A 26,136-nucleotide genomic window follows, 5' to 3' on the forward strand; every position below is an offset into this window, starting at 1 on the left:
ACATTATATTTCTTTAAGCTTTAGTTTCTTCATTTGTAAAGTGGAAACAATAATACCGGCCTCATCGTGTTGCGATGTTGGATTGGGAAAGTCCAGGGGGCTATGTATTAATTGGGGGTACTTTAGGCTATACTCTGCCGATCATAGGAGAAACGTCAATTCAAAACCAAAACAGTGTTACATAAGAGTAACAATCACTACTCTCCTGTTTAACCGGCAGCATTACAGAAACAGACCACAGCCATCATTATCTCACTTGTACTTTACAGCATTATATGAAGTGTTGGTTTCTTCTGTAAGAATCTTAGCGTGTGATGAATCAGTCTTCTTTTAAAGAAACCTTTCAACTCAACTATTATATTTATGAATTACATTTTTTTTACCTGGAGTAAAAATGGCAATCTTTTTCTTTTTTTTAAAGATTTTATTTATTTATTTGACAGAGAGAGACACAGCGAGAGAGGGAACACAAGCAGGGGGAGTGGGAGAGGGAGAAGGAGACTTCCCGCCAGGCAGGGAGCCCGATGAGGGGCTCGATCCCAGGACCCTGGGATCATGACCTGAGCTGAAGGCAGACGCTTAACGACTGAGCCACCCAGGTGCCCCCAAAATGGCAATCTTATTTGTTTTCCAGATTATAAGGTTTAGATTCCTTACACTTTCATTTTGGACACCTATACTGGATACCTGGAAGAAATAACTTCAGCTCAGGTTATAATAATATTTTATAACAGAAATTTAAAAAAATGACCCAAGCACTAGCTTACATTTGAAATATTAATATATAAATTTAAAAATCAAATTGCGATCCTGTCAGTTAAGCATTAAATTAAAAAAGTAATAAAAGCAACCAGCATTATAAAGAAAAGATTCCGGGCATTATAAAAAACTTCAAATACATTTTTTTCAAAAACAAAAAAAAACAAAAAAAAAACAAGTAAAAAAAGTTTAGATATAACATAGACTGTCAGTCTTTCATTATCATAACACTGCTTTTCTGAACAAATAATTGCTGAGACAAAATTTCAAAGATATTTTATTCAAAATTCTCCATCCAAGAGAAAAGATATATAACAATGTTTACACATGCTTTAATAACTTATTTCACTGTACAACTTGCATTCTATATCACAGTACAATAAACCAGCAAAAGAAGATAATCAGTCAGTACTCTTTAATAATCTCGCATAGAAAACACTGAGTAAGGCGTACAGCAAGGTACTACCTGTAAATTCTTCCATGACTGAGCCAGAGCGCCAGTCACCCAGTACCATTTGTGTCTATCAATCAGGTTGTCTATACCTTTCTGATCAGTGATGTGAAAGGCAATTAGGACCTTTCCGAAAAGAACATGTTGGTTTTGGTTCAATTTGGTAAGCAACAGCAGAGGGACTCTGTCACTTTTATCCCTTTCTTATAAACATTTTTCCCTTTTGTGTAACTTCCACAGTTTTAAATAAAAATATTTTAGCTGCTTGTATATACTATTATGTCAAAACTGTTCTAGCACAGAATTATATTAATCACTTATTTTATAGCTAGCAAAATGGTCCAAACGCATTAAGGAAACAAAAGAAATTGATCACTTAGTTTTGCCAAAGTAGCACCTAGTAAAATAGCACATCAGTAAAGTTTCTCCTGCTTTCCTCACAAGATGCAGGCAAAGAGACCTGCCAGCAACTTCAAAAATATGGGCAGAAATATAAGAAGGAAAAGAACAAGATACTATCCTCTGTTCCTGAAAAAAGATCTTACTAGTTAGTATATTCTCTATTGCATTTTATAATCTTGGGAGTCACAACTGCCAAATCAGGGTGAGAATCTACAAGAGGAAAACAAGATAAAAATGACTGACTAGTGTAATCTGAACTTCTTCCAAGTCATTATATTTTTCAAGAAAAAAAAAAGGCACAGGAGGTACACATTTCAATTTGGCTCAAAAATAATAAAAATTAATTTAAATAGTTGGCAATAACTACTAAAACATAAAATCCAATTTCGTCTATTTTCTTTGACAGAGCTCAACACACAAATACACAAACAAACAAACACCCTGACTGTGGTTCACCATCGGGACTACATGTATTGCATGACGTTTTTATACAGACTGAACTCTAAGGACTACTAAGTCTATCAAGTATGATCTAATAATTAATTTGAATTAAGCATCTGCTTGATCAATATATTCTTTCTGAAACTTAACCTATGTTCAAGGAACACCAAGAGATGAAAAGTCAATTAGTATTTATCTGTGAAAACTAACTCAGATTTCACTTTGATACATGTAAACCATGAATTGTAAGTTACAAAAACAGTAGTTGTGGTCAAGTTTTATTCTATTATTATATCTTTAAAAGAGAGCAGTAACATTTACTATAACTGTAAACCTAAGTTTGTATCCCAAGATAGCACATCTAGGAAAAGATGCATCCATCGTAACGATGCACCTGACATCCCCTTACAGACTTGTAACAACTGTAGTGTAACTAACTTTAACTGCACTGCCAAGTAGGACTCTAGGGCATGACCCGAGGGAATGATGTCTCCTACACCACCGAGCTACTTTAGCAGCAATCATGATTGTGACAAAATATACTTCACAAGTTACACATTTAAAAAGTCATTAGAACATCTCGTTCTTGTACACTAGTATAGAAAGGTCTTCCAAAGATAAACGAGTGTAGGCCTGGTTTAATTTTCTCGGCTAGAGCCATTATTATGTTAAGGTCGCCCTCTGCTGTTAAATCAAGGTCTATCTTCAGGTTCCGTAGAGATTTAAAGGGCTTTTTCCCCTTCTGCCTATAAATAATGAAGAAAAAAAATTTTTATATATAAAAATATAGAAAACGTCCAAAAGGAACAAAACAAAACACAATGCACAAAGGTTTTTATTCCATGTGGTTTTACTTACGTATCATCTTCTATATATTTTATTAGCGTCAAGGCTTTTCTGTGAAGGACGAGTAGAAACTGTGCAAGGAAAGTACTCCTGAGAGATAAACCAGGTTTCAAATGAAAGACCTAGAGGAAAATGAAGTATTTTAATAAATAATCTGCTCCAATTCTTCTTATACAGCATGTTTCCATCACAGCGTTGACAATGTCTGGCAGATAACACACATTAGAGCAGCTCTCCACAACCATTCGCCTGGATGCCCCTAATAGACAGGAAGTAGAGTCTAAAGTAATCACGTTTTTCTGAAGTCTTCTATTTTATCTTTGAAAATGAACTCAAATTTTGCATTCTATCTCAGAATACATCCCTATTTACTTTATTATTAACAATCATGATGTAGGGGCGCCTGGGTGGCTCAGTTGGTTAAGTGGCTGCCTTTGGCTTGGGTCATGGTCCCAGGGTCCTGGGATCGAGCCCCATGTCAGACTCCCTGCTCAGCAGGGAGTCGGCTTCTCCCTCTGCACCTCCCCCTGCTTGCGCACGCGCTCTCTCTCTCAAATAAATAAACAAAATATTTAAAAAAAAATCATGATGTAATTTACTTCTATTTGTATTATCTAACTTTTTCTGCCCACATCTCCAAATAAAATTGAAGCTCCCAGAAGTCGAGCCATGCTTACAGACTATGGATTTGAGATATTCTTCTCTCTCTACTGTTGGGGGTAAGGGTACATGTATAGTGGTAAAATGATTTTATTCAGCTCAAGAAGCATGGAATTAATTGCATGACTATGAATTATCCTTGAACTATGCAATACGTCACAGACTACACAGACCTGGATCTAAAATTTTGAGTTAATCTAAGGACCTCATTATTTCAAAGTTACCTCTATGATACTGTTTCCTGGCCTGGTCCCCAGAATGATACTATGACAAAGCTGTTATATTAAGAAATAAGTCCCATATAATCTATAATTTTCTTCAAATGTTAACTAAGTAGATATTTTTCAAAAGAATGAGACAATAAAGATGTTATTATTTCAGTAGAAGTATACTAAGTTTTAAAGACATTTTGGCTCAATTAAGGCAAATAAAAAATATTCTCCTTTCCCCAAGAGAGTGACAGGTTAGTGGTTGGAATTAAAACATTAATTATTATTATATTGCATCTTTCATTGTTAATATATAGGCTACACCCACTAACAATTCAAAAGAAACACTATGTAGACACTTTAGAAAGATCTGAAACATTACAAAGAGATAATGACTTAAAAAAGTAACGACTTAATTCTATGATGCTACATATATAGCACAGGCAATGTAGTATACACTAAAAAAGAAAACATATCATATCATTCATTTTGACAATCTCAGGTTTAACATTTACCTGATCCAGGAAGGCTTTTACTAGAGTGTCTCTGTGTAAGACATCTTGAAAAATATTCCTATGAAGAAAACAGTCCAAACATTGAAATGGCTACTTTCCAAAATCCCTCACTCCAGCCAATAAATTAAATTCTTAGAAATGGAATATTATATATAAACATATTTATAAAAATTATATATATATAAAAATATATTTGGAGATACAAAAATATTTATTTTAACTCAAGCATACATTTGTGTATTACTGGAGTTTGTCAAGCCACTATGTAATTATTTTTCTCTTAAAGATATAAACATCCCCAAGAAGGGTACGTAAGTCCCTATTAATCTATTTTTGTACCCTCACCTTACAAAAAAAATGTTGAGAGCCTTAGAAAATTAATAAATACGATTGCCAATTCCTGCCATCTCAAAATAAAACAGCAAGAAAAATAAACACATACCACCACCACCAAAACCCAGAACAAAATAAAAGGTTAACTTTATGTTATAGTAACTTGTAATAAGCTGTTGAGGAAGAAAAAGGTAAAAGGGTAAATGCTAAGGAAAATTCAAGTGGGATTAAGGAACATCTTGACCACTGAGCTGCATCAACAAACTTATCACCAAGCAAGTAACATGAACCAACTACTTAGGAAAGGGTTACCTACCTAGGCAATGATCAGAGTAAGAAGTTAAGACATAATACACACTAGAGATAATGTATCTCTAACACAGCATAAGGTAAGCAATTTTTCACTGAAAATGGTAGGGATCATCACTGAACTTACAAGAAAGGCAAACAAAGAGAGATGTGTGCATAGAGAAATAGGAAAGTACTTAAAATTTCCTACTTTAGGAGATGGGTGTACCAAATTACAGAAGAAGGAAACTCAGAAGGAAAAAAAAAAAAAGTCAGCCCTGCATGATTACTAGCTGGCAGCACCCCTTTTCAAACTGATTGTCTCTGTTATAGGTGAATCAGATGAAGCAAAGTGTTAAAAAAGGATATTTCCAGTGACTCATTTTTCATGTAATGGCAGTGAGTGAAATTATTTTTAGAAGTTAAAATTAAAAATATCTTAAAAATAAATAATACTGCTTAAAGAAAACTAAAAAGTAAAATATATCTGTAATATGTAAAAGTTAATATACAATCTAATGGCAGAATATTATTTTTGGACAATTTCGTGTTCAGAAAATTTACTTGGGAGTTGTAAATAAATTTTAAAAATTCATGATGTTATTTTTTTAATCATCAGTAAAATAAGACTAGCTGGCTAATCAAAGTCTGTCAAATCAGTGAAGCAATCAAAACATAACTGGCTAAAATGAGTAAGAAATGTTAAAAGCATACACATACCTCCTCTAAAAAAATAAAAATAAAATTACTGGATGATAAATCCATTCTAAAGTTCACTAAATTCCCCCCCAAAAAAGCTCTGAAGTAACCAAAAAAAGGGGAGAAAATACTAAATAATTCAGGAAAGAAGAAAATGCTTGAAAGCACAGATTAGTTTTGAGAATTCCTACACATGTACCACAATTACCAATACTTAAAAAATTAGTCACCTGGAATTCCCATTTTGACTAATTCATTTTCTAAACCAATTTCCTTAAAACTTTCTATGGAACCCACAATAACAGTGGACAGCTGGAAAAAGATGGGTCCTAATGATGCCATCTTTCTGGACTTAGAGACACATGAGGCTGGGGATCCCTTGGACATGGGGTTCCTTTTCTATGCTTTCGGTCAGTAACTTCTGTGTGACTATTGGTGCTCCACATGTCCCCTGGCTCAGCTCCAAATGTTTCTTAGAATTACAGGACAGGGCTGCTTGCTCCAATTTTACTGCTGCTTTATACACTCAAACATGGATTATCACAAAAATAACATTTACTGAGTACATTATATGTGCTGGGCACTCTAAATTGATTAAAGAGAACCATCAGACTATACCGCATTTCTTCTCCTGATTTAGAACTTAAGTATTTTCTTGGGGTTTTATAATTCGGGTTTATAATCTTTCCCCCTCTAATTGGGTCCACTTTCAACATTTTATCATTACTTTTTCTCTTTTTAATTTACTGATCATACTTTATGAATAAAAAAATGAAAAACAATATAAAATGCAAATAAAAGAATGCTCTATACATGTATTTTCACAGTCCTGCTGTATATTATATTCACATATCAAGAAAAAAAAAAAGAATTACTTCTTTGGTTTAGTTAATAAGCCTTTTGATGACTCTTATACACTAGACTGTAGGCCCAACCTTATTAGCACCTATTACCGTGCGTAGGGCCTCAATGTATATTTGTTAAGTAAATACTTGAATATTTACTTTTAGGGACTAATCTAACCTATCTATGCAAAACACAATTATATTAAGAAAAATAGACATTTAAGAAAAAAAAATAAGGCAGGGGCGCCTGGGTGGCTCAGTCCTTAGGCGTCTGCCTCCAGCTCAGGTCATGATCTCAGAGTCCTGGGATTGAGCCCCGCATCGGGCTCCCTGCTCAGCGGGAAGCCTGCTTCTCCCTCTCCCACTCCCCCTGCTTGTGTTCCCTCTCTTGCTATATCTCTCTCTGTCAAATAAATAAATAAAATCTTTAAAAAAAAAAGCGCATGATTAACCAAATTATTTCTTCAAGCATAATTCTCTGTAATATTTCCTTCCTTTCAAACATAGGCTTGTTTTGTTTTTACTCATAAAAGATATAATTTCATAATACTGTTTAACAATAATATCATTACATACAAATCTGGAGTGAAGCTTTCGTCTGTACAGATGATAGTATCCTGAGCCATGTCTTCTTCTGAAGTGGCTCTCCAGAATGCTGTCAGCTCGGATCTCATGTACCTACGCTGATTATAAATATGTTCATGACATGGTGGCATCTGCTTGACAGTATTGACATCCACATCTATGTGTGTGGTGGGGTAGGGAGCATACATGACTTGCCGGAAGGGGAGCACAAAGCTTCCCGTTGAATCCTGTCATAATGAAAAGAAAATTTATTGTCTTATATGCCAAAAGATACGAAGAATTATTTTTTAATTAGAAAAACTGGCTTTCACAAATCCATCTCTAGAAGTTTATCCTAGGAAATTAGTCATGATCGTGTACAAAGTCTTAGTGATGTGTGCACTACAGCACTGGTTTAAATAGTAAAACGCTAGAAAATAAGCTAAGCAGCCAAAAAGATAAGTGATTAAATAACAATGGTTTTTTGTCTAGCTGCTAAAAATTAATTTGCTGAAGTTTATGTGCTGATATAGAAAGATGTGCATAATATATTGTGGAAAATGGAGGTTAAAATATGTGGAGGGGGCAGCGAGTTATGTCAAAGATACATACAGAAGAATAAAAAGAAGAGCAAGATATATGCCAAATATTAACAGTGGTTATTCATTGGATTATGAGACTATGGGGAACTTTTTATTTTCTTATAGATTATTTACATATTCTTTTAAATCTCAATGAATATGTATTTTTATAAGTAAAAAATGTACGTCTTCCCAGGTATTGTCAATTGGGTAGTAAATGCCATGTAAGAATTATCTACTGTGTACAAAGCATTGTGGTATAGGTTATGAACACAATACAGAGGCTATTTTCAGTTTTTTACCCTTATAATGCTGTAGTAACACCTTTATAAGTAAATCTTTCTCCTTATATAATTGTTTCCCTAGGATGGATTTCCAGAAGTAGAGATAGTAGGTTAAGTCTTTGAACATTTTTAAGGCTCCTGACATATAATGGTAAAGTATTTTCTGAAAGGCTTAACAATTTATACGTGTATGGAAAAGTGTTAACAAATATTTTTTCATTATAGTTTCAAGCTTTCCTCTATGTATCTGGTATAGGTCCTTTTCAGGGATAAAAATTACATAATTAAGTAAGAGGGTGCTGAGGAAATAAAAGTACTAAGTACCTTATTATGTCTTTGATAAAAAGAGATTCCAATTTTCATATTTGTGCAGTTCAAATTGGAAATGAGTTTCCCTTAAGTAGTTTCTGTATTTAAATATTATTCTGAGCTCAGAGCATGCACACTATTGAAAATGCAAAAGCTGAATATAGTTTTTATTTGCAATAATTTTTAATATATTTTCTTTCATTTTGCTATGCCTAGATCCTCAAGAAAGCATTCACTGTGAGAGAATCACATAACCATTAGGAAATCTACTTTTTCACATCTTTGACTATAATTGAAATATCAATGATAGATTCAGTAAAGTATCTTCCCTGTAATTACTGAAAATAATTGCTAATTTACATTTATCTGCTTTGCTCCTTGAAAAGAGGACTCAATTAGTCAGAGAAACACAAATACCATATGATTTCACCCATATGTGGAATTTAAGAAACAAAATAAACAACCCCCCAAAAAATCCAGACAAACCTAAAAACAGACTCTTAACCACGGAGAACAAACTGATGGTTACTAGAGAGGAGGTGGTGGGAGGGGTGTAAGATAGGGAGTGAGGATTAAAGAGTACACTAATCATGATGAGCACTGAGTAATGTATACAATTGTTAGATCACACCTGAAACTAATATAATACTGTATGTTAACTATACTAGAATTAAAAAAAAAAGCAGACTCAAGTAAATAAAAAATGTAAAATAATTTAAAAATACACATATGTGAATATGTATATATATGAATTGTTCAAATTCTATATACACTTCGTGAAGACAGGAAGCAATTTAAAATTTTCTTTCAATAAATGAATACAGCACATAAACAAAAAATGCTAATGAAAATTCAAATTCTTGGGGCACCTGGGTGGCTTAGTCATAAGCGTCTGCCTTTGGCTCAGGTCATGGTCCCAGGGTCCTGGGTTTGAGCCCCGCATCGGGCTCCCTGCTCAGCGGGAAGCCTGCTTCTCCCTCTCTCACTCCCCCTGCTTGTGTTCCCTCTCTCGCTATCTCTTTGTCAAATAAATAAATATAAAATCTTAAAAAAAAAAAAAAGAAAATTCAAATTCTTTTCAGTTAAAAAAAAAGGTACCCATTTTAGATATGCAACTTGAATAAATAATCCTGAGGTCAGACAGGCAGCTATAGGAAACAAAGAGAAACACACAAAAAGAGACTCTATGATGTCTCACTGATACTAACTATAAATCTGTAAGACATATACTCTAAGCTCAGACTTGTGTATAGGCCAGCTCCTTGGCATATAACATGAGATGTCCTACATGCTAATACTCAAAATATATTTATAAAGAGTGTCAAAAATGATTTTAAAAAGTTGCTTTCACTTGTGACAAATGGAAACTATACCTTTAGCAGGCCTTGTACAAAGAGCCCTGACTCGTATTTAAATGATGATTCTGCGTCACATAATCTGGAACATTTTCTCTCTGCTGGAGTCAGAAAAAGGCATAATGTTCTCACTATCTGTAAAAGAAAATATTTTAGCATTAAAATAAACTAAAGGCCACTGGTTTGCTTATGAAAGAAATTTGAATGGAAACTTCAACCACTATTGTCAATAAAGTACATCCTGAGAAGAAAGTATTCCTTAGTCACCTTCAGGAGTCCATGGGACATCACAGTTGTTGCTTAAAATAGGAATTGTGTGGTCAAGTAAGTTTGGGAAATGCTGGTAAACGTACTGTATATTTCAAAACCTTTAGTGTTTGAATACATATTGTGACCAGGTGATTGATACGATATGCATACTTTATTCAACATATTTGATCACGGAATCCTTATTTCACTAAGAACTAATGACTTAATTATTGATTGTATCTCCACCCAGGGGCAACTATTTTTCAAATAAGCAAACAATTCTGGACAAGAAAACTAAATGCAGTTAAATTAGGCAGAATTATGGCCTCTGTTGAATAGTGAAATTCCATTATAATGAATATTAGGAGTATCCAAATCCTTCAATAGAATGAGAATTAATTCTATCAAATTTGAGGGGCGCCTGGGTGGCTCAGTTGTTAAGCATCTGCCTTCGGCTCAGGTCATGGTCCCAGGGTCCTGGGATCGAGCCCCGCATCGGGCTCCCTGCTCCTCAGGAAGCCTGCTTCTCCCTCTCCCACTCCCCCTGCTTGTGTTCCTTCTCTCGCCATGTCTCTCTGTCAAATAAATAAATAAAATCTTAAAAAAAAAAATTCTATCAAATTTGACTTAAAATAAGCAAGGTATTGGTTGGGGCTTAGAAATCTATGATTCTAACAGGATTTGATCTATAGCTCTATCAGGAAAATAAAAAGCCAAGTAAGTATGTTCAGACAGTTTTCACATTAAAGTAGTGACTTTAAAGTAGTAGGCTTTCAATATAGAGTGATGGCAACCTTTTTCATACTAAAAAAATAAAAGAGAAGCAATTATGCCAGAAGAGGATGTGGGGTGAAAAAAGTGTTTTAAAAACAGAGAGCCCCAACCACAGAGCCTTCTTCTTCCAAAAAGCTACTGGGAAGTCCTTTTGTGAAATCTGAAGGTTCTGGGTGACACAGATGGAAACCTACCTTCTTGGGGTAACAAATATAACAATAAATTGCTAGACCAACATAGTAAGAGGTACACTAACCTCTCATAAATGGATGTATGAAAAATATAATATTGGTAAATGAAGGGTCAGGCAAGCATACAGGGTAGAGAAAAAAATACAAATATATTTGTCAAGGAAATAATCATTCCTAACATAGTTCCTGTGTAAGACATAAAAAGAAAAATCAGGTTTACTTAAATTGATAGATATGTGCAACTTATTTCTTTCTAATTAACAGTCAGTGAAGAAAAGTGCAAAATCCCTTAGTTTTTGCCTAATGCTTGGAAAGATAACTTCATTAAGTCTTTATTAACTCATGTAGCACTGAAGGAAGTGGTCACAAATGTTACTGAATAAAACATAACTTCCACTGACCACTCAGTAGCAACAGGTCCCTAAAAAAAATAGATTTAGGAGGAAAAGCAAGATAAGAAATCAAGATGAAAAACCAGATAACATTTTTTTGAAATTAGTATCAAAAGTACATGGTTATTGGGGCGCCTGGATGGCTAAGTCGGTTAAGTGTCTGCCTTCCGCTCAGGTCAGGTCCTGGGATCCAGCCCCGCCTCTGGCTCTCTGCTCAGCGGGGACTCTGATTCTCTCTCCCTCTGCCCCTCCCCCTGCTTGTGCTCTCCCTCACTCTGTCAAATGAAAAAACAAAATCTTAAAAAAAAAAAAGTACATGGTTATTGCCCTATTTATTAAAAGTGACATCAGAAAACAGAAGACAAATAATTTTTAAAAATACCTTATTTTAAGAAATTCTCAAAACCATTTATACAATACTGAGAACTGTATAATATTTATGAATTATCAAAAAGAAACGGATTAATGATTTCCTATTTAGCAGTTTACTTCAACTCATTTTTGTCACAGGGTGTCACACAGTAATTTGGCCAGATTCTATTACCTCCTTATAATATTAGATTGTTTTGACTGCAAGCTAACTTTTAAATTAGAATCCATGATATGTTAGCATCATTAAGAAGTCAGATTATTGGCTGGGTCATAAAATAAATTACCTTATTTACTTTTTCGGCACTGCTACCTACTACGACAGAACAGCCACAGGTTTGCAAGTGTGAGCTGATGGCACTGCAAGGTGAAGAAAAAAGATGAAAAACACTGCCGGTAAAACAATGTCACAAACTAAAACAAAACAAAAAAAGGGCAAGTGAACTTCAAACAACTTAGACTAGCTTTACATGATGAATGCCAAAGCTACAAGAGAAATGCCATCCCTTGTTTCCCATAGTACTTTACATTTTCCTCAGGCCTTTCACAGAGATTCTCCCATTTGAAATTAAAACCCAGTTAGTAAAATATTACCAGTTTATAAAGAATGAAACTGAGGTGTAGAGAGGTTAAGTGATTTATTTAAAATCAAATGGGATTAAAAATAATGATATGAATGGCTGACAGTGAGCAGATTCAGCACCAAAGTGCTTCTGAATCAAGCTATGTTAAGGCTTCTAGGTTAAAAACACTCACGCCTCTGAGATTCTCTGAGGAAAAGACTATGGACATAAAAAGTAAGTATTTTATCCTTTCACTTCTCATTGAAAAAAATAAAATTTCACAATAATCTGCAATCGTAAAGAAACTAAGGGAAAAGATGAGTTTATACATGCAGAGAGAGCACTTAGTATAGGGACTGACTCGTAGGCACCTGATAAATTTTGGCTGTTATTATTGTTATTACATTTTCCTTTGAAGAAACAAAAAAAGAAAATGTCAGCTATTATGTGCTTGTTTGTTTCAGGCACTGTTTTATATACTTAATATGATTTATCTCACTCAGTTCTTACAACAAATCATATGAAGTAGGTACTATTATTATTCCTATTTTACAGATGAGGAAATGGGGGCACAGAGACTTCAGGTATCTTGCCCAGGTTTACACAGCAATAACCCAGGAAGTCTGGTTTTAGAGCCCACACTCTTAAGTACTAAAATCTGCTGAAAGATGGAAAGGATCAATAAAAATACAAATAATTTTCTTTTCTAGGTCTAAAAAAGTTAAGTCCATCCAAATGAAACTTAATTTGTAAGGGTTCTGTGATATTGTGATTTTAAGAAATATATATATTTGGTCTTAATCCACAGCTCCTGGCTCAGTTTCCAAAACACTTGGAATTTCCTAAGTGTAGGAAATGATAGAGATGCCTTTTGTTATGTTAATGTGGCGATTTTTTTGGGGGGGGGAAGCATCTAAGGATGGGGGCTAATTACTAATGGAGCCAACCACGTGATAAGGGTTAGAACTTTTAGTCCCTCCCCGACCTCTGGGGAGGGGCGAGGGGCTGGAGGTTATCCAATGGCCAATGATTTAATCAATCATGCCCATGTAATGAAGCATCCATAAAAACCCAAAAGGAGTTTGGAGAGCTTCTGTGTTAGTGAACATGTGGAGATTTGGGGAGAGTGGTATTTGGAGATAGTATGGAAGTTATTCACCCTTTCCCCAGACCTTGTCCTGTGCATCTCTTCCATCTGGATGTTCATCTGTATCTTAGATTCTATCCTTTATAATAATCAAGTAAATAAAATGTTTGAGTTCTGTGAGCCGCTCTAGCAAATTAATGGAACCCAAGGAGGGGGCTGTAGGAACCTGATTTATAGCCAATTGGTAAGAAGTCCAGGGAACAACCTGGACTTGTTACTAGTGTCTGAAGTCCAAGGAGGCTGTGACGTCCAATCTGTTGCCAGTCAGTTAGACTGGTGTCCGGGGGTAGGGGAGACGCAGTCTTGTGGGACTGAACCCTTAATTTATGGAATCTGACACTCTCCAGGCAGAGAGTGTAAGAACTGAATTAAACTGTAGGACACCCACTTGGTATCTAGAGCATTGTTTGTTCGTGGGGGGAAGCCCCCACCAACACCGGAAATGGGTCTAAGAACCCCCTTCAGTTCTTTGTTTCAGCTTTAATGAGAAGTAAAATAAGAAACCAGAACCAAACAAGAGACCAAGATTTCCTGCCTGGGCACTATGGACACTCGACTTCTTTAAATATTAAAAAGAGTAACATCAAATACATCACAGACATGTAATAAATGAAAAAAATAACACAAAGCTAAGTAATAGTTTAAATATGCAACACTGTTCCTAGAATAATTTGGGTAGCTAGTCTCTTATTGTTTTCATCCTTCCAAATCATGTCATAGGTGAGCCTAAGATTTCTATCTGCTTTATCCATCTCTTATAAAAAGAAACAAAATCCTTACTTGAGAAGAAAGCCTTCATGACAACTGTCACCAATATCATCATCATTGAGAACTGTGTCAGCTATCTAAAACACACCACAAACAAACAAAAAAACCAAAGTTATTCTGGCTATAACGTAGCACTGAAATAACACTCTTAAATACACAAGTTTTCCGAAGTCTAAGTTCAATATGACACATTGTCCTCATTTCTAAGCATCAAGAATCCCAATAAAACAACCTCTGGGCACTTCTATAAACTTTCAGAAGAACAAATGTGAAAACCAGTCAGGCAGGTTAAGCAACAATCTTGACAAGAACAACTTCCTCTTCTGGGCTATCAGAATCAGGAGACAAATCTTAATGACAAAAAAGAGACAAGAATAGTTTCCTAAAGATTTCTCTACACATGCAGAGTGTGTAATTCAAAATGCCAACAAATGATAAAGAAAACTAGATTACTGAATGTAAATAAACTTGTGCAAACCACCACTTATTGGTATACTGCTTTGTTACAAAAAGTATTGCATTCAATACTGATTGCTTCTATAAGGTCTGGAATCCTACTTTTAAGAAATACAAAAGTGGTGAAATAAACTAAATAAATGTAATTCTGCCACAACTATCAATGACCAAAAAAAGCCTGTTTGGCTATAAAACTCAGGGTTTTATGTGTGTTTGCTAAAGTGGCTAATACTTCATATGAATAGTATATATGACAAAAAATGGATACTACTAAAATTAGAATACTACTAATATACCTACTAGTAATATAACTCAAGGGAAGTGATAAGAGGGTATCCTTATTCCTATTTAATAATACAAGTAAGAACTTACATCTATTTCTTCAGGAACGCTGTGTGATTTCATAGATGAAAGCAGTTCCATTACAGGAATTACTTCGCCAGTAAGCATTGGAATAATACTCTGACCCTGTACAAAAAAGCAAAATGAAGTGAAGAAAATCACACAATGAAGGTATCCCTGGGTTTTTGAAAGTTTGAGTTATACCACTTTGCTTTTATGAAAGACCTACATTAGTACCTGTTTTCAGTAACCAAAAGAAATCTGAAGAGGATTTCTGCTTCTACAAAAAAAAAAAAAGAAAAGGTGAAAAGCTAAAACAGTGTCCAGCATGGGAGGTGGCGCATAGTGCAAGAGTGGCCTGGCCAAGCTCCCGCCCGAACTCCACTCAGCATCTCAGCACCGAGCTGCCTTAGCTTTGGACTTTGTGAGCATCTGTGCTTTAGCTCGATTTATTTTGTCCATTCATCAGTAGGATGTGTTCTAAGGTATCAGAGATGCCTAAGAGGCATTATTTTTTGGGTCTGGGAACACTCAAAAACTTTTCCATATACTAACCATGAGAGACTATGGACTCTGAGAAACAAACTGAGGGTTCTAGAGGGGAGGGGAGTGGGGGGATGGGTTAGCCTGGTGATGGGTATTAATGAGGGCATGTACTGAACGGAGCACCGGGTGTTATACGCAAACAATGAAAACACTGCATCAAATAAATAAATAAATAGAAAAAACAAACAGAAAGAGTCATTAGAGACATCTTTGTACTTCAAGAATGACCATTTTTCTTTGTGAATTGAGCTTTTCAGTACTCTAGTTTCAGATCTCTAGGAACAATTTGTGAAAATAAAAAACTGCCCCACATCTTTAAAGGTTTTCTTTTTATTCCACTGATATTTAGGGGAGGCAATTGATGTTACACTCACATAAAATAACATAAAAAACAGTAAATGCCCACTAGAATGTCACTTGGCTTTAATAAATCAAGATGCAATGTACATTAAATATATGAATAAATCTAGATGTTCATTGTAGCATTAATTAATTAAATACACTGACCAACAACAACAAAAAACTTTTCCATATAAATTAATGGTAACTGCTTCTTTATGGCCATTTCAGTGTATAAAAGATTTTACAGGAATGCTCCATTTTTGGATAGCAGGGAAAACTTGTATAGGATAAATGGGGCAATAAAAAAATAAAAACTGAAAGCAAAGAATGACATCCTTTGATAGAAATACCTGATAACTTGTTAAAACATCCCCCCAAACATGTCGACTACTCCAAAACGTTTCTAAAGGATGTACAAACTATTTAAAACTAATTTTCATTCTTCCAGGAATGATTTTATTTAGAGTGGAATCACTGGCTTATGATTTACCAATCCATGCAATAATTAAATTATCACGCCAAATTTAGAAAGGATTTCCTTTGATATTTATTTGAGATATGAAAAACTCTTGTTAAAGGTCACTGATGCATTTTATATTTAAAAATGAGGAAAACCAACCATAAAAAGACTTAGAAGTAGTCAGCAAATAACTCAGTAGTAAAGCTTGAGTCAATATCCAACCTGTACATTTACAATAAGGTTTAGTACCCAAATGCAAATCAAACTCATCACATATATTTTAAGAATCAATAAACAGACATCAAAAATGTAATTTTGAAATTTGTAGTTTCTAGAATGAAACTGAAAACTCAATATAGAACATCACAAATGTAGAGTGTCTCAATGATGGGTGATCTCTCATTTATTCATTACCATCACCCCTGCCCCCACATTTTTGAACCATCCTGAATATGTAAACTTTTATTTTTATTTTTTTATTTTTAAAGATTTTATTTATTTATTAGACAGAGAAAGAGAGAGAGAGTTCACAAGCAGGGGGAGAGGCAGAGGAAGAGGGAGAAGCAGACTTCCCGCTGAGCAGGGAGTCCAATGTGGGGCTTGATCCCAGAACCCCGGGATCATGACCTGAGCCGAAGGCAGCCACTAAACCGACTGAGCCACCCAGGCACCCCCTGAATATGTAAACTTTTAGAGAGATGAAATTGTCACATATCTGTTAATTTTTAGCTAAACGTGTTTTTAAAATCACATATTAAGAATAGTAACAGTTTTTTTCCTCACTCATCTCTCATGAAACTATTTTATTCAAACTTTTCACATGGGTCTTTAAATCTCAGTCATTCCTGGAGTCATTTTTTGAGTGACTATAGCCAGTTTTTCAGAAACTTGGGAATTTAAGTATGATGCTGTCTGTGGAAATTTTAAGCTAAGTCATAAGCCTCCTTGCATCATATAGAAGGTTTTATTATTTTAAAAAATTCATCCTGTAGTAACCTCCAAACATAACCACTCACTGTTTCCGCTTTTTAAAAGAATTTTTAAAATGCTGTTTACAATTACAATCAACACATGCAATTCAGCAAGAATAATGACTAGCTATATAGCTATTTCCTTGTAAAGTGATTTTATCAGATGATAGCTATAAGCATCCAAAACTTGCAGTGAATGAAGTCAGTGATTGATTCCAGACTAATGTGTCATCCCCAAATAGTATTTATTTGTTCAAAATAAAGTCATTTTAAGCAAATGATGTGAGATATGCAAGGATTCAACTATTAGGCAGCTTCTTTGCAGAAAGGATAACTGTAGAAAAATATCTTCCCTTAGGTTTAGGCATATATATAGTGCCATAAACTGTATCTCAGATATTTATTGTAACGGAATGCATATCCTCATCAAAGCTTAACAAGAGAAATCGTACAAGCCTGAACACAGAAGAAACTCAAAAGAAAATCCCTCAAGTATCTTTTCCTCCTGTGACTTCTCTAACTTGAACTTCTTAGCAGGAGAATGTTTCCCCTTTAAAAACATCCAGTTTGTCTAAATATACAGAAGGAAGAGGATAACATTTTCAAGAAGAGCCCTTAAAACAGAAATAAATTAAAAGTTAATAGTGGTAAATTTTTTAAGTACAGGTTTCTGGTTTGAAAAAAAAAAAAATCCCAGGGAAAGCAGAATTTTATTGGGTCTTAAATTTCTTTATCTTGAGGTAACTCTACTAACTACTCCATAACTAGTAGGTACATCTAGAGGTTGGTAAAAGTCTCCCCAGTGCTTGCACTCTGCCCATTGACTACCAAGTAAAGGCCAAGCTTCTCTGGGTAAAGGGAAACATTTTCTTGTAAGTGTTAGACCTTTCCCCAGGATTACCTCCTGGAGAGTTATTTGCAAAAATATAGATATAATAACAATTTTGTAAAGGAGATCATTTTATAGGGTTTTCTATTTTCCTGGTTTAAGTCCTGTATATTCATAAATTTTTAGAAAAGTTATTGTTTAAAGTACTATTTTGTCTTAGGCACGCTAAAGGAGAACCAGAGTAAAGACAACCCAGTCATCCTTAGACTAGAGTTCAACACAAGGAACACTGAGAGTGGCCAGAGGTAATGGGAGTAAAAGCAAAGAACCCTTTCTCCATTGGAGATTCCCCTTCAGAACATCTCTGCCCTGCACTGAAACGGTTTACATTTAACTTCCACAAGGGAAACCATATCCATGCAATCATGCATCTCAAATGCCGGTGCCTGTGGCCCTGGGCAGATTCAAAGACATGGGATAACCATGGCATGTTTCCCTACAGACTTCATGTAATCAGAAATGTGAGGAATATCACTGGCAAATTCGAATATTAAATAGATAGGAAATAAAATATAAATTGCATGAGTGTTAAAAATACAGCATGAGACTTCAAATAAATATTATGCTTAGAACTAATCTCAGATATCTTAGAGGGGTATACTCACTTCTCTCCTGTTATAACTACTTCTGGGGAAATGTTTAAGAAGCAATACTTTTTTTTTTTTTTAAAGATTTTTATTTATTTATTTATTTGAGAAAGAGAGAATGAGAGAGACAGCACATGAGAGGGGGGAGGGTCAGAGGGAGAAGCAGACTCCCTGCTCCCTGCAGGGAGCCCAATGCGGGACTCGATCCAGGGACTCCAGGATCATGACCTGAGCCGAAGGCAGTCGCTTAACCAACTGAGCCACCCAGGCGCCCAGAAGCAATACCTTAAAGAAAATCTCATATAAAACTTAAAATTTTTACCATGAACAAGTTATTCAAAACTTAGTCTGTGTGCAAACAGAAAAAAAAAAAAAGGTAGCAAAATAGCTATTATTCTTCACTTATTTAACTCTTCAGGTCTAAGATATGGAAATTTTCATCCAATTTGTTCCATATATTTCCGTAAAGGCTCTGTTCATTTTCATACTCACTCTGTCAAAATAGGACGGTACGGCTTCAAGGCCTTAAGAAAAGTAGCCCTCAGCCTTATACAGATGCACGTCATGAGCTTGGTGGTGTTTGATAGTCTGCAGTCTGTATCTTACCTGATCTTCCATTCTTTCTGTGCCTTCTAAGATTATTTTCTGCACATTTTCTTGCCTTTCCTGAGCAAGAGAAAATTCATTAAAATTAACAAAACAAAACATTTTGATATTTGTTTATTTTTCACAATACATTTAAATGGCAGACATGCTGTTGTGTAGTTCAGTTCATGGGAAAAATACTTTCCACATAAGGGCAGAAAAAAAAAGGGAGGGGGCAGGAAATTAATCCAACAAATCCATTCTCTTATAAACAATACAAAATAAAATAAAAACACCCTTTTCTCTGCAGATAAAAAAAAAGATAACTTACTAGAAAACAGTCAATGTAACATCTGCATAATTTCACAAAGGAAACTAATGGTTTGTACTTTTCAAATTAAGTAAGATCAAGTTGTATGTATCTGGGGCTTCCTGATTTTTAAATGATTTTCATAAACATTTAAAATAAGAAAACATAGTATGCAAACAGTAAAACACTCTTCTTTTCAAAGATACTATTACTTTTTACTAGGGGTAAAAGCCTTATAAAATTAAGAACACTTTAACAGACTTCCATATTAGTATCAAAACTGTAAAGCAGAAAGGAGAGTTAAATTTGTTCTTCAGGTCTGCCAAAAGTATATGAAAATATAAATATCACTAAATATTAAATTACAGGATTTAGGGGATGACAGTAGTTTCCTCTGGCTGGATCCGCAAAATTAAAAGGAACATCTCCTGGAAACCGTTTGGTGCAACCTCCTCATTTTACAAATTTCAGAACTTGGCAAAGAAGTAAAAGAGACCAAAGGCTACAAGGCTTATGAAACACTTGTTTTGAACTGCTTGTACCTACACACAGTATTAAGTGAAAAACAGAGTCATACAATGCAAAAAGAGAAAAGGTTTTACAGTTAAAGGTTCCCAAGACAAACCTAGACTCTAAAGCTTACTACGATGTTCTCAATTCCTCTAAGCTTTAGCTTTTACTTGTAACACAGAACTATCATTTCCAAAAAAAAAAAAAACAAAACTATCATTTCCTACCTTCAAGGGTTATTATGAAGATCACTGACATCAGACTACTAGAACTAACAGGACAGATGCAAATAATAGCTACTGTTTGAAGTTAACTGCATATCATTTCTAAGTATTAGATATAAATGTATCAGAAGATAAACTTTCAATGGCTAGGTTAGCATGATTAATAAGCTCAAAAACCACTCACCTTGTGCATCCATATCCTTCCTTTCCTGATAATGTGTGTTAATCTATCAACACACACTCTGTGAAGTGGGAGGTAGAAGCTAAGTTCTGTCTGTGGAAGTATAATTGATAGGCCATATGTGCTCCTATCTCCATTCCAGTTTCCATCAAAGATTAATGAAACAATAATTACTCCTTTTTCAGACAAGACAAAAAACTTCACATCTATAGCCCCACTCTCTGCATTTCGGAGGATTTCTCCATTTAAGGTGTGGTTGGCAAGAAAAGTTATTTCTCCATCACTGAGTAGTAGCTGTTCTGTCTTTGGAGCCCAAATGTGTCTGACTCTAGGACCAAGAATATTGTCCCAGTAAGCAAAGGTAGCTGCTAATAAAGGCGATTCACCACTTAGAGCAATCTCTGTCTTGGCAACAGCTGGAGATGGCGGTGGACAGAGATTCGACATCACTGCATCCCAACTACCACATTATCCAAATGCTCCAGGGATATCTAAACAATAACATACAAAACCAATGATTAGGTTCAGCAATTTTAAAGTCATACATCAGAAATTCAAATGACTTAGGCCTATGCGGTTTTCTCTTCAGTCAAAAAAGATTTAGAAGCATGTCCCCTACTAGGATAGACATTCGACTAGCATGGCAGGTGCACATCAAATGCTTGCTAATACGATGATAACCTCATGATGCATAATAACTTGTCACCCATATTCAGGGAATACACTTAGAAATTCAAAATAATAATGACCTAAAAAAGGGTCTTTTAACATTAATATGAAATATCATATGCTAAAGCTCATAGAACAGACCCTCACTGTCCCCAAATATCCAATCTATGTGCAATTCTAATGATTGGATATTTGGTTCCTAAACCACCACAACAAAGAGGAGCAAATTTGAAAAGGGAGGGCTCAGCTAGAGACCACCACACTTGTTGTGGGTTGAACAGTGTCCTGCCCACCCCCCAAATATATATTTACGTCCTAACCCTTTGTATTTATGAAGGTGACCTTATTTGAAAATAGGTATATTCAGGGCACCTGGGTGGCTCAGTCGGTTAAGCGTCTGCCTTCGGCTCAGGTCATGATCCCAAGGTCCTGGGATCGAGTCCCACATCTGGCTCCCTGCTGGGCGGAGAGCCTACTTCTCCCTCTGCCTGCCATTCCCCCTGCTTGTGCTCTCCCTCTCTGTCAAATAAATAAATAAAATCTTTAAAAAAAAATAGGTATATTCAAATTAAGATGGGGTCATACTGGATTAGGGTGGATCCTAATCCAATGATTGGTGTCCTTAAGAGAGAAAGATTTAGAAACACATGGACAAAGAGGAAACAGGGCTATGTAAAGACAGAGGTAGGAATTAAGAGCTACATGATTACAAGCCAAGGAAGCCAAAGATTGCTGGTAACTACTATGAGTTAAGAGGCAAGGAATTTTCTTCCCTATAGCCTTCAAAGGAGCATGTCCCTATAGACACCTTATTTTGGACTTCTAGCTTCCAAAACTGTGAGAGAATAAATTTTTGTTGTTTTACATCACCCAGTTTGTGGTACTTCGTTACAGCAGTCCTAGGAAACTAGTAAAGACACCTGTCACTACAGGGCGCCTGGGTGGCTCAGTCAGTTAAGCGTCTGCCTTCGGCTTAGGTCATGATCCCAGGGTCCTGGGATCAAGCCCTACATCAGGCTCCCCGCTCAGTGGGGAGCCTGTTTCTCCATCTGCCCCTCCCCACTCTCATGCTCTCTCTTTCTTAAATAAATAAAATCTTTAAAAAAAAAGACACCTGTCAGTAGAAATACCTTAAAGCTGTTAAAAGGGAAAAAAAAGAAAAAGAAAAAGAAAAACAGAAGAGAAAGAAAGAAAGAAAGACAAAAGATTGCAAAAAAACAAAAACGAGCGAACAGTACCTTTATTCTCAACAAGCTCTCTGGGTTTCAGGGCACTAAAGCCCAATACTGGTGTTTAAAATAAAACTGAAACATCAAGATGAAGATAAATATATTTAATATGCTACTTAAATTTAAGAAAGCAGTGTAGCAGTACACTGAATTCATTACCAAGAGTTCTATACTAAATGGCTAAACTAAAAAAGCTTCGGTTGTTTAGAACATGTAAAGAACAAAGTGACTGGATAGATACTGGTCAAGCCTTTCACTCTGCTGGGAAAATAGACACAGAGAGAAAAGCTAACTGCCCAAGGTCAGAGTCAGGCAAGAATCAAGGTCTCCTATATATCTTAACCCACTGAAATCTAACACTCTAAAGGTATATACTCTCTGTGATAGTGTAAAATGAATCATTCTTGCCTAATATTAAAATTGAGGGGTGCCAGGTTGGCTCAGTCAGTGAAGCATGTCAATCTTGATCTTGGGGTTGTGGGTTCGAGCCCCACGTTGGGTGTAGAGATTAAAAATAAAATCTTTAAAAAAAATTGAATACGTGTATTGAAAGACCTAAAGTGAAAAGAACCATAACAATTACATTTAAGCAAGTCTAAAACTGTGGAATCTACTCATCATAATGATAAAGGACAGCAATTAATAGGTGAATTATGATACACCTATCTTTGCCTATAGGATTGTTTTGGGAGGCAACTTTTGATCTATAACTACAATTCATTTAGTTAAAGGATTTTACCTATATCTTGTCAAGAGAGTTCAGACTGCTGAAAAGAAGTGGCTTCTATTTTTAGAGTATTAGATGAGCATTTTTATCATGCATATCAAGAATAGGTATACAGAACTTGGCAAACACTTTATAGTATGCATGTGTTGAAATGATTTAACATAAAGGCAGTTAATGTATGTATTTCTAGTTCAGTAATTCATTTAGGGAATATTTAATTTTTAATGTGTTATATCAACTTAACAGTCTTAAAAGACTATACTGGACATAAACTGTCTAGCTTATTTAAAATATCCACTGTTTTGGATAAAATTTAAACAGTTTACAATGATAGAATACAGGAATGTAATCTGAATTCAAACTGTAATGATGCTATTGTCATCATTAATAACAAACTGAGGGCCAAGGAGATGAGTTAACACACAGCCACAAAATTATATTGTAACGTTTTCCTTTTGTTCTTCCTTTTTGGATAAAAAAGGTGAATAATCATAAGAACAATATTTTAACTCAAACATTTCATCATTATGCTGAAAATGAAAGCATTTCCTAAAACCGAACCGAGCCCCAGGGCAAAATCTGCTTGGATTATGAGAAAATTTTTACCTGACTGTGAAAATTAAACTATTATAGACCATTAATTACATTTATACTCATTGGTATTATCATTAGAAAGAAAACAAAAGACAAGAATCATGTTGAATTGTTTGGCTTAAAATCCTGCCAAAATTAATAATTTTGAGAAATGAAATGTTACAGAGAAGTGTAATTAAGAGAGCTGTAAAAATAATTTTACTAACACTTAAAGTCATCATCTTTGGTGAGGAAACTCCATATATATAAATGTGGCTGAAAAAAATCAGGTCAAAACCAACAGTCGTTTATCTATATATCTACATGTAGTTGGCTACTCCAGAAGGTTATCAAAGATTAGCCTTAAGAGTCTTTTGAGGGAAGCCAGGATCCAAATTGGGTGACACGGTGGCTTTCCACTCCTGTAAACAAAGAATAGGGTTCATGAGGATGTACCCAATATACTTTCTGAAAATAATCCAACATATGCAAACATAAAGATCATATTAATTACCATCTCTTAAAACTGTTAGCAGAGTAGTAGGTTCTAAGTTTTGCTTTTTCTTAAACCTTTGCTAAAAACCAGCCATCTCTTCTCCCACTGGTATTTAGAAAGTTGACTGGTCCACTGCTGTTGTAAATCAGAATTCTACCATCATAAGGCTCACACTTCTTATAACCATGCTTTCTGTTTATTTTCTCTCAGCCCTAAAAGCAGCAGGGTCGTAAGCCAGCCCACTTTCCAAAAACAGACGCTGCCCAGGCCAGCTTTAATGACAGTGAACTGTTAACACCCGACTGTTTGTGACACTTTCTAAATTTTTATCAGGCAAGATTCGCAAATGAAATTTATATCACTGTCAGGCTATCTCTCACAGATCCAAGTTTCTCACATAATAGGCAGGCTAACCCACACTACTCTTCAGAACTACTTAATTAACATAGAGCCCAAGGGCAGGCTTGAAAGATAGGAGTCCTCATTGTTTTTTGTTTTTACTTTTTTCTCCGAAAGCAAATTTTGGACTGCTAACAGAGCTAAATAAAGAGACTATTTTATCAACGTTATAAAGAGAGAAAAAAAATCTTTAGCACCTATGTAACTTTCCTGGAGCAGGTTAGTGCTGGCTTTGTGCACAATAAGCAATGTGGTCCAGAATTTCTCTCACTTTTGTTTTGGATGTATAAAGAGTAGTCAATCATGAGGCGATTTCCAACTAATTCAGGGCTTTCCAGAGTAGCAGGGTTTGGCTGAGGTAGTGGCCAAAGGTATCTGTGTCACATAACACCATCCTATTTCAAGTGTTCTGACTCCATATTATTAATCTTCCATATATTCTAGCTTCTGTAAGCTTCCCATAAGTTTTCTTAAGTCTGATAAAGATGGTATCAAACAGTATTTTTCAAATTAAAAGTACAAATTAAATGTAATGCCAGAGGTGTTGTGTTCCCTTGCTTTTCTTTTCTTTTTTTAAAATTATGTTATGTTAATCACCATACATTACATCATTAGTTTTTGATGTTCCCCTTGCTTTTCATCACAGGTGAGGGATGGGAACAGTTTGTACTGGAATTTATCCACTGGTCACAACCACTGTTACTTTTCTAGGGCCTAGCAATCTCCATTGTTTCTGAAAGGGTCGTCTCTCTTGAGCAAGTGCATGACTTCCCTCTGTCTCCTGAATACAGTAGCCTGGTGGAGTAGGGGGTGAATCAGATGCCGTGTGGGCGATTAGACATGTAATCAGTGCCCTTCTTTCTGCAGCAGATACTATCAGTCAAGTGATGCTCAAGTCTTAATGGTCACTTCCTTTAAGTAAGTGTGTAACCTCGGAGCTGTGAAGCAAGCAAGTCATGACCCACACAGTGGGAGCACAACCCAGTCTAGAATTGCTCCTCAAATTCACAGGGAATCAGCAATCTCTAGAAACTTGTATTCAAATTGTGCAGCCATATGGTATCTCCTCCGTGCCATCCCACCCCGCTTTATCTCCTCTCCGACCCGGACTTGGGGTTCACCGCACACCACCCGCCCTCTGGCCTTCCCCAGAGCCAGGCCTCTCTGTGCTCGAGGCGCTTTCCCTCGAACCCGCGGCGCAGGTGGTCCGACGGGTCCGTTTGGGTCTCACACCGGATCCCCGGGAAGCGGCCGGCTCGGGGACTGCGGGTGGGAAAGAGGGCCAGAGGCCCGGTCCCCAGCCCCTGGTCTCCATGCCGCCGCAGCCGGGAAGCCGGGGGCCCGGATGGAGGCAACTCTACTAGTCACCAGCTGGAAAACCCGATGCCGGGTTTCGGTCTGGGACGACAAGCCGAGCCCTGGCGAGAGCTGCTGCCACCGCCCCCGCCCTCGCGCGGTCCCTGTACCCCAACCCCAAACAGTCGCCGGCCCGCCGGCTTCTCACTCACCCTACTCGCCACCTCCTGCGACTCAGCCACCGCGGGCGCAGGGACCGCAACCGCAGCGCAGCCCGGCCACCGCCCCGCCCCGCCCCACCCCTGGCCCCGCCCCTGGCCCCGCCCCCGATCCGGGCCCCTCGCGCGCGT

The 26,136-nt window shown here is 36.2% G+C and overlaps 1 protein-coding gene across 5 annotated transcripts; it reads right to left on the reverse strand.

Moving 5' to 3' along the window:
- Positions 1 to 1,020: 1,020 nt before the first annotated feature.
- Positions 1,021 to 26,087, reverse strand: C9orf72 (C9orf72-SMCR8 complex subunit). 5 transcript variants are annotated; one of them, XM_078061345.1, is made up of 14 exons: positions 25,999 to 26,055; positions 23,823 to 24,017; positions 21,439 to 21,585; positions 20,401 to 20,888; positions 19,194 to 19,253; positions 15,022 to 15,072; positions 14,823 to 14,918; positions 14,007 to 14,071; positions 11,804 to 11,876; positions 9,560 to 9,676; positions 7,025 to 7,260; positions 4,284 to 4,341; positions 2,912 to 3,021; positions 1,021 to 2,799 (listed from the first exon to the last, which is right to left on the reverse strand). In XM_078061345.1, exons 4-14 carry the CDS (start codon positions 20,842 to 20,844, stop codon positions 2,613 to 2,615), a joined length of 1,497 nt encoding a protein of 498 aa, XP_077917471.1. In that variant the 5' UTR covers positions 20,845 to 20,888; positions 21,439 to 21,585; positions 23,823 to 24,017; positions 25,999 to 26,055; the 3' UTR covers positions 1,021 to 2,612. The 5 variants fall into 5 exon arrangements, with proteins under 5 accessions (XP_077917471.1, XP_077917472.1, XP_077917470.1 ...); XM_078061346.1 differs by lacking the exon at positions 21,439 to 21,585 and adding an exon at positions 22,305 to 22,370; XM_078061344.1 differs by lacking the exon at positions 21,439 to 21,585.
- Between the last annotated feature and the right edge of the window lie 49 nt (positions 26,088 to 26,136).

The sequence above is a fragment of the Halichoerus grypus genome, chromosome 14, assembly GCF_964656455.1.
Source record: "Halichoerus grypus chromosome 14, mHalGry1.hap1.1, whole genome shotgun sequence".
NCBI classification, from domain to species: domain Eukaryota; kingdom Metazoa; phylum Chordata; class Mammalia; order Carnivora; family Phocidae; genus Halichoerus; species Halichoerus grypus.